This window comes from Venustampulla echinocandica (assembly GCF_003357145.1).
Source record: "Venustampulla echinocandica strain BP 5553 chromosome Unknown scaffold_2, whole genome shotgun sequence".
Taxonomy (NCBI): Eukaryota; Fungi; Ascomycota; class Leotiomycetes; order Helotiales; family Pleuroascaceae; genus Venustampulla; species Venustampulla echinocandica.
In genome coordinates, this window is record NW_022474207.1 from 2,105,440 (window position 1) to 2,121,648 (window position 16,209).

General features: G+C 48.5%; 6 protein-coding genes across 6 annotated transcripts; 3 read left to right on the plus strand and 3 right to left on the minus strand.

Moving 5' to 3' along the window:
• Positions 1–49: 49 nt before the first annotated feature.
• Positions 50–541, minus strand: BP5553_05051 (uncharacterized protein; the record flags this gene model as incomplete). Its single annotated transcript, XM_032013674.1, has 1 exon — positions 50–541. The coding sequence occupies one exon, from the start codon at positions 539–541 to the stop codon at positions 50–52; it is 492 nt and encodes a 163-aa protein (XP_031870274.1).
• Positions 542–1,502: 961 nt separating this feature from the next.
• BP5553_05052 (NAD(P)-binding Rossmann-fold containing protein) lies at positions 1,503–2,348 on the minus strand (the record flags this gene model as incomplete). Its single annotated transcript, XM_032013675.1, has 1 exon — positions 1,503–2,348. The coding sequence occupies one exon, from the start codon at positions 2,346–2,348 to the stop codon at positions 1,503–1,505; it is 846 nt and encodes a 281-aa protein (XP_031870275.1).
• Positions 2,349–2,647: 299 nt separating this feature from the next.
• On the minus strand, positions 2,648–4,246 carry BP5553_05053 (WD40 repeat-like protein; the record flags this gene model as incomplete). The annotated part of the gene is made up of 1 exon (XM_032013676.1): positions 2,648–4,246. One exon carries the CDS (start codon positions 4,244–4,246, stop codon positions 2,648–2,650), a length of 1,599 nt encoding a protein of 532 aa, XP_031870276.1.
• Positions 4,247–6,501: 2,255 nt separating this feature from the next.
• Positions 6,502–9,991, plus strand: BP5553_05054 (uncharacterized protein; the record flags this gene model as incomplete). The annotated part of the gene is made up of 5 exons (XM_032013677.1): positions 6,502–6,981; positions 7,036–7,450; positions 7,504–7,912; positions 7,968–9,702; positions 9,971–9,991. The coding sequence occupies 5 exons, from the start codon at positions 6,502–6,504 to the stop codon at positions 9,989–9,991; spliced, it is 3,060 nt and encodes a 1,019-aa protein (XP_031870277.1).
• Positions 9,992–11,144: 1,153 nt separating this feature from the next.
• Positions 11,145–13,065, plus strand: BP5553_05055 (FabD protein; the record flags this gene model as incomplete). The annotated part of the gene is made up of 3 exons (XM_032013678.1): positions 11,145–11,220; positions 11,283–11,823; positions 11,874–13,065. The coding sequence occupies 3 exons, from the start codon at positions 11,145–11,147 to the stop codon at positions 13,063–13,065; spliced, it is 1,809 nt and encodes a 602-aa protein (XP_031870278.1).
• A 911-nt stretch (positions 13,066–13,976) lies between these two features.
• Positions 13,977–16,034, plus strand: BP5553_05056 (uncharacterized protein; the record flags this gene model as incomplete). The annotated part of the gene is made up of 4 exons (XM_032013679.1): positions 13,977–14,090; positions 14,178–14,256; positions 14,309–15,284; positions 15,356–16,034. 4 exons carry the CDS (start codon positions 13,977–13,979, stop codon positions 16,032–16,034), a joined length of 1,848 nt encoding a protein of 615 aa, XP_031870279.1.
• Between the last annotated feature and the right edge of the window lie 175 nt (positions 16,035–16,209).

Consider the following 16,209-nt stretch of genomic DNA (forward strand, 5'->3'; position numbering starts at 1 on the left):
CGTCTACCCCATTACTTCATGCAGTTGGGTACTTTTTAATATAAATCGATCATAATGGAAGGGAGATCGTCCCCCCAGTTTTGGCCTTGATATCGTCGATAATGGCCTGTGCGAGCATCAAGTAAGCCGTATCCCCCGTACTTTCTCCCGATATCACGAGGCCCACCCAATCCTTGTTCCGGCTGATGACCATGGACCCAGAGTCGCCACGGACAGCAAATTGTAGCCCTGACGGCTCGTTGCTGATAACCGTCTCGAGAGTATCTCGCCCGTTGTCCCAATGCACTCGGCCTTTCATACAGTTGATATGCCCTGCAGTATAACCATCGATAAAAATGGATGTAGAGCGGCCGGCCTTAGCGACCCAGGAATATTTCTCAAGATCTATTCCCACTCTAGAGATGGCGTGATTCTTACTTGCTCTGTACTTGAGCCCGGCTGGGAGAGACTGCTGCCTTGGGTCCATGGGTTCAGTGATGGGAGGTCGGTTCAAGCGGAATGTTGATACGTTGGTGACCTCAACAATAGCCCAGTCTGTCATTGCCGTTCTACTATTGCTATTTGCTTACTCATTGTCATCTGTTGACTGTCTGTCATCTAATGACTGTTTGTCATTTGTTGACGATTTGTCATTGTGATCTGTTAATGGTCTATTGTGGCCAGGGTTGCCTTCATTGAATCGGTCTGTGGTATGCCCACATTCGAAAGGCAGTGTTCTGTAGCCGCCGCATGAAAACGAGATCGGTAGTCGACTTTAAGTCCGATGCTCCTAATCGGGACAAACCACATGGTGGCATGTAAGGAAGCACTGCTTCTTCTCTGTCTTTCCTTCTGGTTGGAAATAAACGAAGACACTGCGGCTGCCAACTGCCATCGATTCTCGAGGCCCGATAGACGAACCATTTCTTGAATTTGGGGGGAGGTCTTCGTATTGCTCTCGCTGAGTGCTTTGAGACGGAGGTACCAAATCTACAATATAGCCACTATATAATTTGTGGTGGATTGTGATGGTTGCCAGTGGGCCAACAAGGTGCTTGGGCGAGCGATAGCCGAATGCAGTAGCGGTGTTTAGCTTAGTTGCTAAGTGACTCTTTTAGACTTGCGGAGAATATGGTACTGTACGATATAGTACAGACTAATCCGCCCCCTACTCGCTAGTGCTGAAGTCCTAAAGAGATGGTTGAAATGACAAGGGGAGGGTTTGCCATACAACTTGACGTGTAGAGAAGGCAGATGAATCAGATCACACTGGCATTAACTCCGCATATAGAATATAGAGGACATATTCACTAATCCCGGCGCTTTGAACTCACATCCTACCCTTGTTATGTGTACTGAATCCTGGCCAATTATTTTTCGGAAGCAACCCGACACGCATGCCTCTCATAATAGCACTTTGCCTTAGGGCCGAGGACATGACAAACCTAGAGTTTGGACAGGCCATTGTTTTGAGTCAGTCTTGGGCCGTTAAAAGCATTTCCATTGAAGTGTCAAGGACATTCTTAGACTCTACCAGTACTCTGGGTAAGCCCTCCATCGACAACTATCTCCGTCCCAGTAATATAGGAAGCTTCCTTGCTAGCCAAAAACAACACTGCGTTCGCTACATCCCACGCCGTACCCATCCTCCCCATCGGAACCTGCTGATCTCTAACTTTGCAATATCCCTCGTAATCCCCTCCCGAATATTTATCCGCCAAAACTTTCACTAACGGTGTATTGATTAAGCCCGGCACAACTGTATTCAGTCTAACCCCCTTGCCGGCGTATATGACGGCTGTGGTACGAGTGAAGGAGAGAATCGCAGCTTTGGTGGCGGAATATGCAACTTGGGGTTTACCTATATAACGGAGCCCAGACACGGAGCTGATGTTGACGATATTGCCTCCTGATGCCTGCGCTGCCATGAGAGGGAGGACGAGATGGCTGGTGAGATATACAGATTTGAGATTGACGTTCATTTGCTCATCCCACACTTCCTCATTGAGAGATGCAGGATCCCCAGGTTCACTCCGCCCAACGTTGTTGATTAGGATGTCAATTCGGCCATGTTTGGCCACACAGCTGTCGACGAACTCTTTAATGGACGAGGAGGACGTGGCATCCGCCCGCATGACGGCGATATCAGTGTCAGGACTTTCTGACAGTATCTTGGATTTGGAAGTTTCGGCTGCTTCAAGTGATAGGTCGCAGCCGAAGAGTATCGCGCCTTGTCGTGCAAACAATGCTGCGATTGCAGCCCCATTGCCCCAACCTGCCCCTACGCTACCAATACCAGTGATGAGCACCACCTGGTTTGTGAGGTCATGCATTTTCCGTGAAATTGGTGGCGCTTGAACGTTTGTCATAGTTGGATTGTATAGAAACTAGTCAATTGCTTGGATGGGTTGGTTTGATTAAGAGGCTGCAGAATTCTCGGCGTGTTAACGGGTTCGTATGACGAGTATTGTTGTAAAATATCTAGGTAGCAACATGAACGTAGATAAATTTGGCCGATGACGGAAGTGAATATTGTGGGGTCGTTGCGGGGTAGTTTGGCCCGAAGGCCCTCCAGTTGTATAAAATAAATCGTTTTCCCTTAACGCCATAAAGATCCCAATTCGAACGCCTTCGCTATGCAACTAACAAAACCAACAGCAGGAAGGGTTCATGGCATTCCAGTCATTAACATCTCTAGCATTCCGCTCGTCATGCATGCCTGCTGTGATCTTTCCACCTCAGTGCGCACTCTTCTGTGCAATAGCTTGAAATTGCGCTCTAGGTCGGGAGAGCCTCCTACATGCTCGGAATAGATGTCTAGTAGGAGTAGAGCTGAGTCTACGCAAATGTTGACATAGCGAGGATCTGTGATATGCTTGATCACCCATTCCAGGATCGGCTGGACTGTGGTTTCATCTCGCCCTTGGAACGCTGTTCTCATAGCACTCCTGTGTTTCAAGGCCGTGAGGAGGGTAAGGACTGTGATGGGAGGCATGTTCACTTCCAGAACGCTATCCAATGCCTGTACATATCTCGCCTGTCGGAGATCTCTTTCCCAGGGAGCTTCGTGTTTCCGTTTCCGGCTCTCGTTGCCCTCGATAATAACATCTGCGCCTTCGCCGAGAAAGTCCATCCCTCTGAGCTTCTTCTCCATTCCTCTAGTCCTCTTCTTATTCTTCTTGTCATACTCTTCCACGGTACCTGCAAGAAGCGCCTGCATTTCCTTTTCTCTCTCCCGCTCCTTCACTTTTTGTTGCCCTGAAAGTCTTGTTCGAATGGATAGTGCCCCTGATTCCATACCAACCACTAAATGCCTGTCTTCACGGTTTGCACCCGCACTGATAACATTGACACTGAGAACTGGCGAGGGATATTTAGACCCAGCAACAACGTTCCAGCCTGCCGTCTCGAATATCTTTACATGACCATCCAATCCACCGCTAACCAGTCTCGTTCCGTTTGATGCTAGACATAGGGACGTGACAGTCTTCTGATGATTCTTGAGGAGCTGCAATGGCTTTCCCGCAACAAGATCCAAGACTGAGATCTGATTTTCGGCGGAAGCAAGGACCGTTGTTCCAGATGGCATCGGTAACACAGCTTCGACAGGTGCGGCGTGTTTAAAGATCATAGCAGCCTTATTTGGTATCCTAGGATCCCAAAGCCTGACAGTCTCATCGTAACTTCCAGTTACGATCAGATTCGACATTGTGCCAGGCATGAAGCTGCCACTCCGAACGTAATCCGTATGCCCAACAAAAGTCGTGGTACTCGCCTGACTTGGAAGGTCCCATAATCGAACAGTTCGGTCATCGCTCGCGCTCATCAGGGTTGTAAGTTCAGTTGGCGAAAATTTAGTCGTCCAGACTGGCTGCTTGTGCTCCTCCCATGTCTTCAAAATTGCCCTAGAATTCACATCGAAGACCTGGATTTTGCCACTCTCATCGCCCGCTACCATAACACGCCCATCTCGACGAATTTCTGCACTGTGGGCAATGTCGGAGAAACGTGTGATGGTCTTGACAAGCTTTCGGGTTCGTATGGAGTATATTTGAATTCGAGTTCCCGTTGTGACTGCGAAATAGTCATTGGTCGCGGGAAGAAGAGGGTTACTCGGCGGCGGTGGGAACGAAATATGGGTTACAGGCGATTGAGAGGGAATGTTTTGGCGCGATTTGAATGATTTCCAATAAAGTTGTTCAGGCGTAACAGGTGAAGGGCCCGTGGGCAACTTCAATTGCTGAAGCTTTTCGACCGGAGCTGCCATTGTGATATACAATGGAGAATGGCAGTGGCGGGGTTGTGAGGAAGCGGTTGTAGGAGGTGAGCTTAAGCTTCAAAAAAAAAGTTGAAGGGACTTTCTTATCGGTGTATGGATCCGGCAAGGCTATTTTTCGCGATGCCGCTAGGCTATGCATGACTAAGCGTGCGGCTAGACTTTCCCTCCTTTGGAACCTCAGCTGTTTATTCTTCGTTCTCTACAATGTAAAGTCATCTATTATTTACGTATTGGTCTAATGAAGACATATTCAGCGGCATCAACATCCGAATCCTGCTGTCACTGATCTCCTCTATTCTTCGATAATTTGATTTCGTCGGCTGCGCCCCTAGTTCCGTCTGCCCCAAGCGTCAAGCCGTCAGTGTCTATCATTTCAATTCCGAATACAAATCCATCAGGAATAATTAGCCTTTGGCGCCTATTCCCCGATTCTTATTTCTAAATGTAATCCCACAGTTGCAAGTATTCAGCTGAAGGAATGCTCCTCCCGCTCTGCCAGTGCTTGCTCAATGCCACAAGGACATTGTCCGACTATCACAGCTCCTGGTTTTACCATGTTCAGCACTGGTCCAGTCTTGGGAACGATCTAGTCAGGCTGGAAAGAATTATTAGGATTACTCTTGGTACAGCATGCGTTGGTGCTTCTCTTTCTCTTTGATACACGCGGTACTTGACCCAAATTTGTGCTCGATAGCTGGTGTCGCATGACAACATCCGAATCAAACCCGCTGAAATATTGTTGGTGAAGAACCTCGCGACGGTCCAGAACTCGGACTCGGGCTCTCGGTTAACGTTACGAGGTGCCCTAGAATACTTTTCCAAGATCGTAACTTCTATATCCTTTACTTTATATCAACATTTTTCTCATTTGGTTTAGCATTGTAGCTCCATTTACTGGTTTGTTTGTCATCTCTTCTAGTGTTCTAGTGAATAGCCAATATTTGGATAGCCAAGTGGTCATAACGAAACGTATCGAGGAAATATACCTCCCTTTGTGCGTTATAGTTATATTCGTGTCTCTTGTGCGCACCCAATTTGTCTGTGCCCTAGGGAGAGTGGTGGAATTTGTTAGTAGAGGAAGTCATTTGGGCTGATAATCCGTTTTGATTTAATCGCGACGTTTTTGTTTCGCAGCTGTTCGCTAACCAATATCCTTATCCTACCATCTCCTGAGGATATACAAGTACTATGTACTTATATCATTCCTGACATTTGGCCCGTTGCTTAGGGGCACTATAGATACTAGGCTTGTCACTACATAAGTTGACGTATTGACGCCGGGAATTATATATCGATACAACCTAGTCAATGGACATCATGGTATTATGGGGTGCCGAAAGGCCCAAATACTGTGCTTCGTCCCAAGCCAGCCACTTATTTCTTCACTTGGACTGATGAGTCTAGAAATCAACTTAATCGAGAGCTAGTTCATCTCCCCATTTAGGAATATACGAAAATATGATCCAAAAGAGGTCAGTTGACCCTTCAACCTTTATGCCTTAGCTACATAATCATTTTCGGGGACGTCATTTAGTTTACTTGGAATTTACGATGGTTTGGAGTATCATTCGCCAACCGCTGCGAGGCGTGTTCGGTTTTCGCATTCAAACCGACAGGTAAACCGAAGTCAGCGACTGGAGAAAAAACATCACGATAACCGAATAAAAACAACGTCGATTTAATTTCTATTATCCCAAGCCGACTAGAGCGGTGCGAAAGGTGTATTTGTCCTGGAGATATTATTCTCGGATTACGGAGTGCGCGCCACCAAAATCCTGTGCCCTCCAGCTGCCAATCAAGTGGTACTTTATTCCGCCCTTACTTAGTTCTTCATGCAACTTTGTTCGAGTTGTTTTGTGTTATGAAGTTTGTGGTCTATGTCTCAGAGCGACGCAGCGGCCCAATATGCAATGCGTCCCAACAATGCCGGTCTGCATACAGGCAATTCATCCCATTGGCCCAGCCACAGACAACTCATCAGTGCACTCATGCGGCGGTTATTGTTGTTGCCGGGACCGTTCGACAAGTGACTCAGGTAGAAATTTTATTTTGATTTCGCTTTTCCAACCTCACGAGAATTTGTTTTTCTTTCGCAGTGGTAGTTGGGATGCATGGGTACTTCAGGACGGTGAGTACTGGTTTGGCGACTAATGGGGAGATTACTGATGACATTTTCCAGGAGCGGATAGAGCAATTCCTGTCGGAGCCGGCTTGAATTAAATTGAATTTTGTCGTCGCTCAAGATGGAGCCAGAAACTCTAGTCTTCATGCCGAATGGCGATGTCACGCTCACCCTCATTCGCCATATCGAAGAAGAAGTGCATTCCTCCATCTCAAGGACTACCTCATCCTCAAGCCTTTCGGCACTAGGACAGAGCAATACATCCATCGAAGAAGATGCGAAAGCAGTTGCATCTGACGCTCCCACCGGGCTTGAGACTGCTGAGCCGCCCGAGGCCGAACCCGAGGATGATGAACTATTTTACGCTCCTGATCCGCCCACTGGAGAAGATGGTCCTCTATATCCGCCACCACCACGATGTAGTCGAGGTTCCGATGCCTCATCTCGGCGAGATCGCTCTACCAGCCCACCCGGTTCTTTTTGGGCGGCGTTGAAGAGGCAGAAAGAGAGAATACTTACACCCAATGAGGAAGCTCCTGCTGTGATCCCACCAAAAGCCCGCGAAAGTAGACATAAGAAGGTAGTTTCTACGACGCAAGAGGTTCGTTGTGTGGTATCGTCAAGACATTTGATGCTCGCTTCTCCCCATTTCCAGACATTGCTGAGTGGGAATTTCGACGAGGCTGTAACTCTTCGTGCCACAGGTCACGTAACCATACAGCTTTCTGGTGACCCGGAAACCTTGGTCATATTACTGAATATTATCCATGGAGCTACGAGGAAGGTGCCACGCCAAGTTAACCTTGATCTACTCCGCAAACTTGCAGTGCTGGTCAAAGATTTCAAGATGTTGGAATCAGTGGAATTTTTCTCGGATACTTGGATAGATAAGCTGAAAGGGGACGGAATGCCCCAATCATATTCAGACGATGTAATCCAGTTGCTCTTCGTATTTTTGGTGTTTGACCGGGAAGATGAGTTCAAAAATATGACTCGGCTCATACAGCGAGAATGTGACGAGAAGTTCGATGAGCAGATACCCGAGGTCCCGATTCCCCATGGTATCATAGGTGAGTGTTTATATTTTGAAGGAGTTGAAGGTGTTTTAGCTGATTACTTGTAGACGCAATTAAGAGAGATCGACAATTCGCGATTGAGACAGCCATCACCGTGATCCATGGGTTCATCACAAAATATATGGATGGACTGCCAATTTGTGATTCTGGAATGGACGTGGATCTTAGATTCGCCTGCGACGCAATGTTATTAGGTTCGCTGATGAAGGGATGTGGGAAGATTGGCATCTGGCCGAAACCAGATGCTCCATTCACTGGTAGAAAATGGAACAATCTTGCCCGCGAGATTCGAGGTATCAAAATACTGGACGTTTGCAGTCGAAGCAGTAGCCGCCGATGGGGTGCTTCCGGCCCATCGTCCAATTGTCACGGATTGGAAGATTCAATTGAGGATTCGATGAAATCGATCGAGGAGGGCCTGGATGGGTTGAAGCTTTCTGATTATGTGAACAAGAGGTAAGAGATCGCATCATTCAACCGTGGCTTACGCATAGCTGATATACATACGTAGCGAGGATTCTTGGGGCAACTTCCTCTCTCATATCATCCGGCCTACACCGGCTGCGAACGATGAAACCCCAAAGGAAATGGTCAGAGTGTTTCTAAAGGAAGATACGAAGGAACAGTTTCCGTCAATGGACGGGGTGATCGCTCCACCAAATGAGGAGATGGAGGAAAGGGCTTTTGAGCACGTAAACATACCCCCCGAGGAAACTCGATCGACTTTCCAAAGCCGTGAGCGAAAGGCGCCCCCTCAGGCCGACTTAAATTCGGCTCAATACGATCATGGCAAAAGACTAGGCGAGACTAACATCGCAATATCTCAAAATAACAAGAAGGTGGAAGCTCCACAGGCCAAGCCAACCACGGCATATTACGAGCGAATGAGAATGGTGGTGGAAGAAACACCAGCAACGTATCAAAACGACGATACTAAGGAATCGACGAATGGAACGCCGAACATGACACAATACGAGCACGCCAGGAGAGGGTCGGAAGAACACCGACCAGCGTTCCAAAGTGATAGCTTCAAGGAACCGCCGCAAGCTAAGCCCGCTATGTTTCAAAGCGAGAACACGAGGAAGGTGCCAGAAGAACCACGAACAACGTCTCCAATCCGCGACTGGAAAGGAATTCAGAATGGCAAGGCCCCCAATTCCCAATACGAGCATTTCAAGACGGCACCAGAGGAGAGAAGAGCAACTCCACCTACACCTAAAGAAGACTCTTCTAAATTTGCATATCCTCCGAATGGCGCGGCCCCTAGCACCCGGTACGAGCATGTCAAGACGGCGACAGAGGAGAGGCGCACAACCCCACCTACACCTAGAGATGACTCTTCTGGATTTGCATATCCTCCAAATGGCGCGGCCCCTAGCACCCAGTACGAGCATGTCAAGACGGCGACAGAGGAGAGGCGCGCAACTCAACCTACCACCAAAGAAGACTCTCCTAGATACTCGTATCCGTCGAACAGTAAGGCCCCCAGCGCCCAATACGAACATGCCAAAATAGCAACTCCACCTACTACAAAAGAAGATGATTCAAGATTTTCATATCCTCCGAACGGCAAGGCTCTCAGCACCCTATACGAACATACCAGGGCGAGCCCAGAGGAGCGACGAGCATCTCCACCTACCACCAAAGAAGACTCTTCTAGATATTCATATCCTTCGCATGGCAAATCTCCCAACGGCCTATATGAGCAGGTTAAGGCCGTGCCAGATGGGAGACGAGCAACCCCACCTACGACCAAAGAAGACTCGTCTAGATATTCATTTGCTTCGAACGGCAAAGCTCTCAACGGCCAATATGAGGTCAAAACGGTGTCAGATGAGAGACGAGCAACTCCGCCTACAGCAAAGGATGACTCTTCGAGATTTTCATATCCTCAAAAATCGCAACAAGAACAGCTCCCAAAACTAGAACAGGCAAGAGTCTCCCCAAATTTCGAGATGGCAAAACAGCAGGAGTCGAGGCCATCGCCAAAATTCGACAGCCCAAAACAGGAGGAGGCCAAACCATCTTCAAAATTCGGATCGTCGTTCTTCTCCTCAAAGTCAGATATTACACCAGCAGCACAGAAAGTGGAGGCGAAAGAGCCGCCTGAAGCAGAGTCCCCGAAAGAAGAGCGCAAAGCATCACCGACAATGGATTTGAAGGATCTCAATACTACGACGGAGGAGGATGATCTGTTTATTCAACCGCACAATTTTAGGGCCAGGAAAAGCAAGAAGAGGTTTGCTGTGAGTAGATTCTAAGCCCCCACACGGGGATGGGAAAAGACGAGAGACTTGATGAGCAATGCTAGCTGATGATGGATTATGACCCTGTTTTCGTATTTTCCTTGTTTTTCTTCTCACGAAGGATGTAATTGTCATGAAGTTTACGAGTCACGAATGTTACGCAGCATTTTCGTTTTTGAGAGAGTTTATTAGCATTTTGAATTTGGAAGCGTTGTTTGGCATAAATTATCCTGCTTTTTAGCGCTGGTGCTCTACATATATATTCTAGGTTTCGCGACGTAGGGAATAGTTAGGATTAGTTAGATAAAAAGTGTGGAAACTATCAATAGTTATCAATTAGGAAATGGGAAATTATTCTGCGTATTCGCTGCTGCGGACTTGGCATGTAGCTGCTGCTACCAGTAGGCGTGACGATGGATAATAGGTAACTGAGACATGCCACGATATGTTCTGCTACCCTCGCCCGTTGCCACACAACAGTTACCGCAACATCCACTCACTCCGTGGAAATGCTGGCAACACCTGATAAGCTTCTCTTTACCCAGCACTCCGTAGGCAGGGAATAATACCGTTTAGAAGGCCACAAAAGAACATTCCACGCGCCAAGGGCAGCAAGTGCACTGCACAGCCTCAACAGCCACTTGTTAGCTGAGCAGGGTAGAGAGGACACCCTGGACTCCTGGACGGCTATCCCCACGTCATTACTGATTATGGGTTATTGGCAGCGGCACCGTCATCCGTGAGTTTGGGAGAAAAGTTGCTGCCTTGGACTTTGGACTGGGGGAGCATATTGTGCGGAATAAATGGGGCGGAAGTTGGGAACGTAGAGAAAGGAAGTGGAAGAGCCAATAATTTGGTGGACTATGCTTTGCTTCTGAAAGCCTCGCTGCATTTCACCACTGTATTTCGTACTTTATATCAGGGCTGTGGCTGCAGCGGTTGTGAAGCCTGTGGGCGGAATGAGGGGCGTTGGGAATCCCGGGCGCAGCTGTCAGGACTGAAGAACTCTCCCGCCGCCCCTGTCGCCGAGACCACCACGAGGGAAACGGTCCTGTATTACGTATCCCACCTACGTGCTTTGTTGCTTCGTACTGCGATCAAGAATCCATCAGAAAGACAAGACTATCACGACGAAAAGACAAAGACGAAGCTGAAGTTGAAACCGAAGCCGAAGCCGAACCTCAAGCCCTCGAGAAGTACCTGCAGCTCTAGCCTTCCCGTCGTGGGACATACTCTACGTACCCCACATGCGCAAGCTATTTATTCACTGCTGAACGAGGAGTTCGCCAACACAGTCATCCTCTCACCATTACTATCGGCATCACCTCAATACGGCGCCGCTCAAATTTTTGGCAGCTTCGGCGTCTCATAAGAGGCTGCCATCGCGGGGCCGCAACCTGACCACTCTGCCTGAACATTTCGCTCAGGATTCCTTTACAACCATGGAAAACAACAACAACAGCGCCTTGCGGCGCAAGGATACCACCAAGGGCCCACCCCTCCGAATATTATCGCTAGGTACGCAATATCCCATTCCGTGGCTGGGATGGAAGGACAGCCTTGCTAATGTGTCATTATAGATGGAGGTGGCGTGCGCGGATATTCGCTTTTCATTATTATTCAAGAACTGATGCACCGAACGTATGTCGAGATGGAAGGGAAGGCCCCGAGACGGGACCAGATCCCCAAGCCTTGCGACCACTTCGATCTTATTATCGGGACCGGGACGGGCGGGCTGATAGCGCTGATGCTGGGCCGGTTACGCCTGGATTTGGAGACCTGCAAAGAGGTATATGTGCGAATGACGCGGAAGGTTTTCGAAACCGATAAGACGATTGCTGGAATACCGTACCGCTCCACGTTATTCAAGGCATCGAAACTCGAGGAGGCTATTAGGGAGTGTGTTAGGGAACATACGGTCCTCGTGAGCGAGGGGAATGATGGTGAGGAGCCTGCGGGGATATCATCAGCCAGAGGCCCGAATCGCCACACAAGCAATGCCAGCGTTGCGAGCTTCAGTGCGCGTGGTTCCTCCGGTTACCAGAGCCGGCCATATTTGGCAGCAAGATGGGGGAACCCCAACGCTATGTTATACGATACCAGAGAGAATAGGACTAAGACGTGAGTGGAGTTGCATATTAGGTTAAGTGAGTTGAGCTAACGAGCGATAGTGCTGTCACTGCCATATATAAGGGAACACCTAAAGGCGGTTCTCCCGCTGTTCTTCGATCATACGACTCTCGAAAAGAGCCATCGCCTGAGTTCAACTGTACCATTTGGGAGGCTGGACGGGCAACTGCAGCGGCTGGATTGGCATTTAAACCTATCCAGATTGGACAGTCAGTATTTATTGATGAAGGCGCTGGACACTTTAACCCTGCACCCGTCGCGCTGGACGAGGCGTGTGTGAACGAGTGGCCCGGCCGAGACGTTGGCGTCGTTGTCAGCATCGGCACAGGCAAACGGCCATCGGGGAGTGACCAAAATCAACATCTCTGGTATGAAGGATTTATGGGCGATTTTGCCGACGCGCGCCGGCGGTTGATAGCAAAGATCGAGGGGTGCGAAGAGACACACCAATATATGATCAAGGAAGGTCTCAACAAACGTGGAGTCAATATCGAGAATTACTACCGCTTCAACGTTGAAATTGGAGTTGGCGAGTTTGGCATGAATGAATGGAATCGACTGGCGGATATTAGTACCAATACAAGGAAGTATTTGGGGAAGAGTGCTATCCAAGGAATAACTTTGGAGGCGGCTGTCAAACTAGCCAAAATCCACCGAGCGAAAGGACGCTTCGACAACGAAGGAGTAATCGGCGGCGGCGGCGGCGGAGGAGCCTACAAGACCTTGTCTAATGTCCCTGAAGCATATCCTGGCGCCGTCGAACTCCCAGCAGATTATCCCACGCAACCACTCCGAAGTCCGCCTGGACGACCTTCATACGAATCTGGACTTCGGGAAATGTTGGAAGTGCCTGGACAACAGACGCACTCGCCATCACCACGTTCGTCCTCCGAAAATCAGGCACGCTATTCATCACCGCAAATCCGCCCTAGCAGATTCTCTACACATAGCGTCGTAAACGAGAATGGCGATAAATTCGTCCTGCACAGCCCTACCCCAAGCGAATATCTCACTGCTTCGGGTTCCGACAAAATCTCCATTATGAACATAGACGACGCTCCCAAGCCACCTCCACAAGTCACAACTCGGGTAGAGCCTCCTCCATTACCGCCCAAAACCCCAATCCAGGATCCCGGACTACCAATGGGTGGCGGAGCGAGGTTACCATATCCGCTTGATGATGGACCGCCGCCACCTGTCAATATGGCCGGGAAGCCAAAGTACGGAAGATAAATGATTATGACCAGGATTTAACTGTTTCGAGCGTTGCGGCGTTTGGGTGGTTGCATATATTGATGTCTCAGTTGGGAATTTCTACCACTGATGGTATTGGAGTTCGTACTAGATACCTATGGAATTTTTAGCAAGGTTTGAAGTATAAGTGTGCTGGGGGTAGGAGGTCGGGATAGACATGAATATGGATGAATATGAACAATTTATCTTTCACACCCAGATGGATTTTCGATATGTGTTGCGGGGAGTTTTGTACCTGTGACGGGATCTGCTGACTGAGTCCGGTCCATGTAGCTTCCCCGGGTTAGCAGAAGTGGGCCAATATTCTGCGGAGAGCCTGGCCTTGAGCCGCAATCTATGTTTCTGCTTCTCTCCCAATCGGACACCCGTATGTTTCTTTTGGCACTACTGACAGCTCTCAGACAAACGGAAACTTTCTTCTTTGGGCGGAGTATGGCGGTACTATATTTAGACTCGGAACCCACCGAATCAGAATGAGTGGCCGATGATTTGAGGCGCATGCTCACACCACCTTATTTGCTTTGTCGGCATCAATAATATGCAGCCCTACGCTATCTATGATCACGATCCAAAGATTAGTATCAAACTATTAGATTAGTGCCTTTCGGCATGTGCCAGTGCAAGTGCACTGCGAAATCTAGAGCATTCCAAATAACCAGACATTCTGCTTTGAGCCATTCGCCAAGCTCGCTCCGCCACCACGGGAGCTGGTTGCCCACCAAGGAGAGTTCGTTAGCCCCGAAGGGCTGCGTTTGGCAGACTAGGTCTCAGCTGTGCTATGGGCGGGAAATCTCCAGTTTCGCCCCCTTGGGTGCGGGTTTCGACAAAAAGTCATAAGCCATGGGCCAGACTGTCGGCCGGCTGTTGTCAAAATATCTTCACTTTTTTCCATGTCCGAAATTATGCAGCGTTGGCGCCCCGAGACTCCCAAGCCGTCGAAGTTTGCAGAGAGCCGCTCTCACTTGAGCTCTTCTTGTAGCGAATGCCATAGGAGGAAACAGAAGGTATGGAGCCTTGTTAAGCCTAAATCCAACGTGGCTAGAATATTTGGCCGTGGATTGAAACTTGACAGATTAGCTGATATCAATTAGTGTGATAAGAAACAGCCATGCGGTAACTGTGCACGGAGATATCCTCCTCCTCAGTGCACTTACCGGAGATGTAACTTGGGTAAGCAGTCTGTCTTGGCCAACCGCTGCATCTTATTTCTGAGAACCTTTAGGAGTCAAGTCTTCGACTGCTACCTTAAATACATCTTCGGGAACTAGTGATATAGGGGGTCAAGCGTCGGGCTACTCTACCTATCCCGGCCAGGATGTCAACCCTAGGGAAGATCTCCCGCATCAAACACCGTTACTTTCGAATGTCGACAGTGCAGGAAATGGCTTGCAAAGTACCGGAAATATTACGGCCCCTTTGGGTTTCCTGGACTCGATTGAGCCGGTGTCCGCATACCAGGGCCTCCTTACGGCTATGACCTCTTTTCCATACTACAGCGACCATGAGGAATTTTTAGGTTTGAGTCAAGAGGTCGGCCAGGCCGGCCAGGTCGACCAAGGTAGCTGGGACTCGAACAGCGATAATGTGATAGCCATGCAACGATTGAGATGGGCGTCTCATAATTCAGAAGCCGGCGGGCCTCCAGCTTACTTCAGTATAAATTCTGTGGACCCTTTACATTTTCTGCCTTTGACCCCAACTGTTCAGAACACCGAATTATTCAATATATGTGGGTCAGCCATCCAACTCTATCTCGACTCCACACTAACTAAGACTCGTTCTCAAGTCGTCAAATTAATCACGAAATACGTCGTCTCCATTGACGGAAATCCATCTCCGAATTACTACAATGACCACTGGGTCCCATGGGCAATAAAATCACCAGTTTTGGCACAACTAGCGATATATACCGCATCCTGCTATCAGTCAGAGCTTCAAAAGGTCCCTGCCAACCAATCACCCCTGGCTCTTGGGTTGAAGGCAAGATCAATCGAGATTTTGAATGAGATGCTCAGGAGTGAACACAATTCAACCTCGGATGAGGCTATAGCAGCTGTTGTATATCTCATCACCAATGAGTGGTACTGGGGAATACAAGAGAATGTGCAGGCACATATGAGTGGTCTTCGAGAAATGGTGAAACTTAGGGGTGGTGTAGAAGGGGACATGAACCGCTTTTTGCGACAAATGATTATACTGTAAGCTCTTTCCGCAACCCACAATCCACCATCTTCGCCAACCTAAGAAAGAAGTTCTAACGGATCTGCAGATGTGATTACCACATATCTTGCTCGAATGACTACGAGCCCTCTTTTCACCACATCACTCCAGACCTAGTCACCATTCCAATATATATGAGCACTCCATTTCTCAGCTCCAAGGAACGATTCTCGAATCATACCAAGGAGCTCAACATTGACAAAGAGACTGCCATAATATTGGATGACATGCGTTTCTTAACACTATCGGTACTCAAACTTGAAAGTTCTAAACCTCTGGAACAAGATCTAACAAAACTTATCGCGACATCAACCTGGATCCGTGATCGAATCATAGAGTTACCAAAGATCTCCGCCCCGCCCAACTCACCCAGCGAATTCATTTACGCCAGCACCCGTCTCGCAGCAATAATATATTGCAAAGCCATAGTGAACCGCACCTCCTTATCCCAAGCTTGCACGATGGAGGAACTCAACGCACTCTGGGGAGTTATGTGGCGCGTTAGACTCACACAGTGGAAACAGATTCCCGGGATATTTCTCTGGATTTTGTTGTCCGCGACCCAAGCTGCACAGAATACGCCACATGGGAGGTTTTTGAAGAGTATGATTAAGACATCAAGTTTTTATATTGGGCTCGCGGAGTGGCCCGTAGTAGATGGGACATTCCGGGCGTTTGTGAGGATGCAGAGGTGGTTGAGGATTGGGTGGGAGGAGACCGGGTCTTGATCTTGGGATATGAAGAGCAGTGGATCTTTGAACAGATGAGTCTTTTCATGCATTTGAAGGTATGTATTCCGCATTGATCGAACTACAATATTAAAGTGCAAGCGAAAAAAGTCAAAACCCAAACTTGTTCTTAAACCGGAGATACCGCCATGATTCGCCCGAAACCGAATTCCCT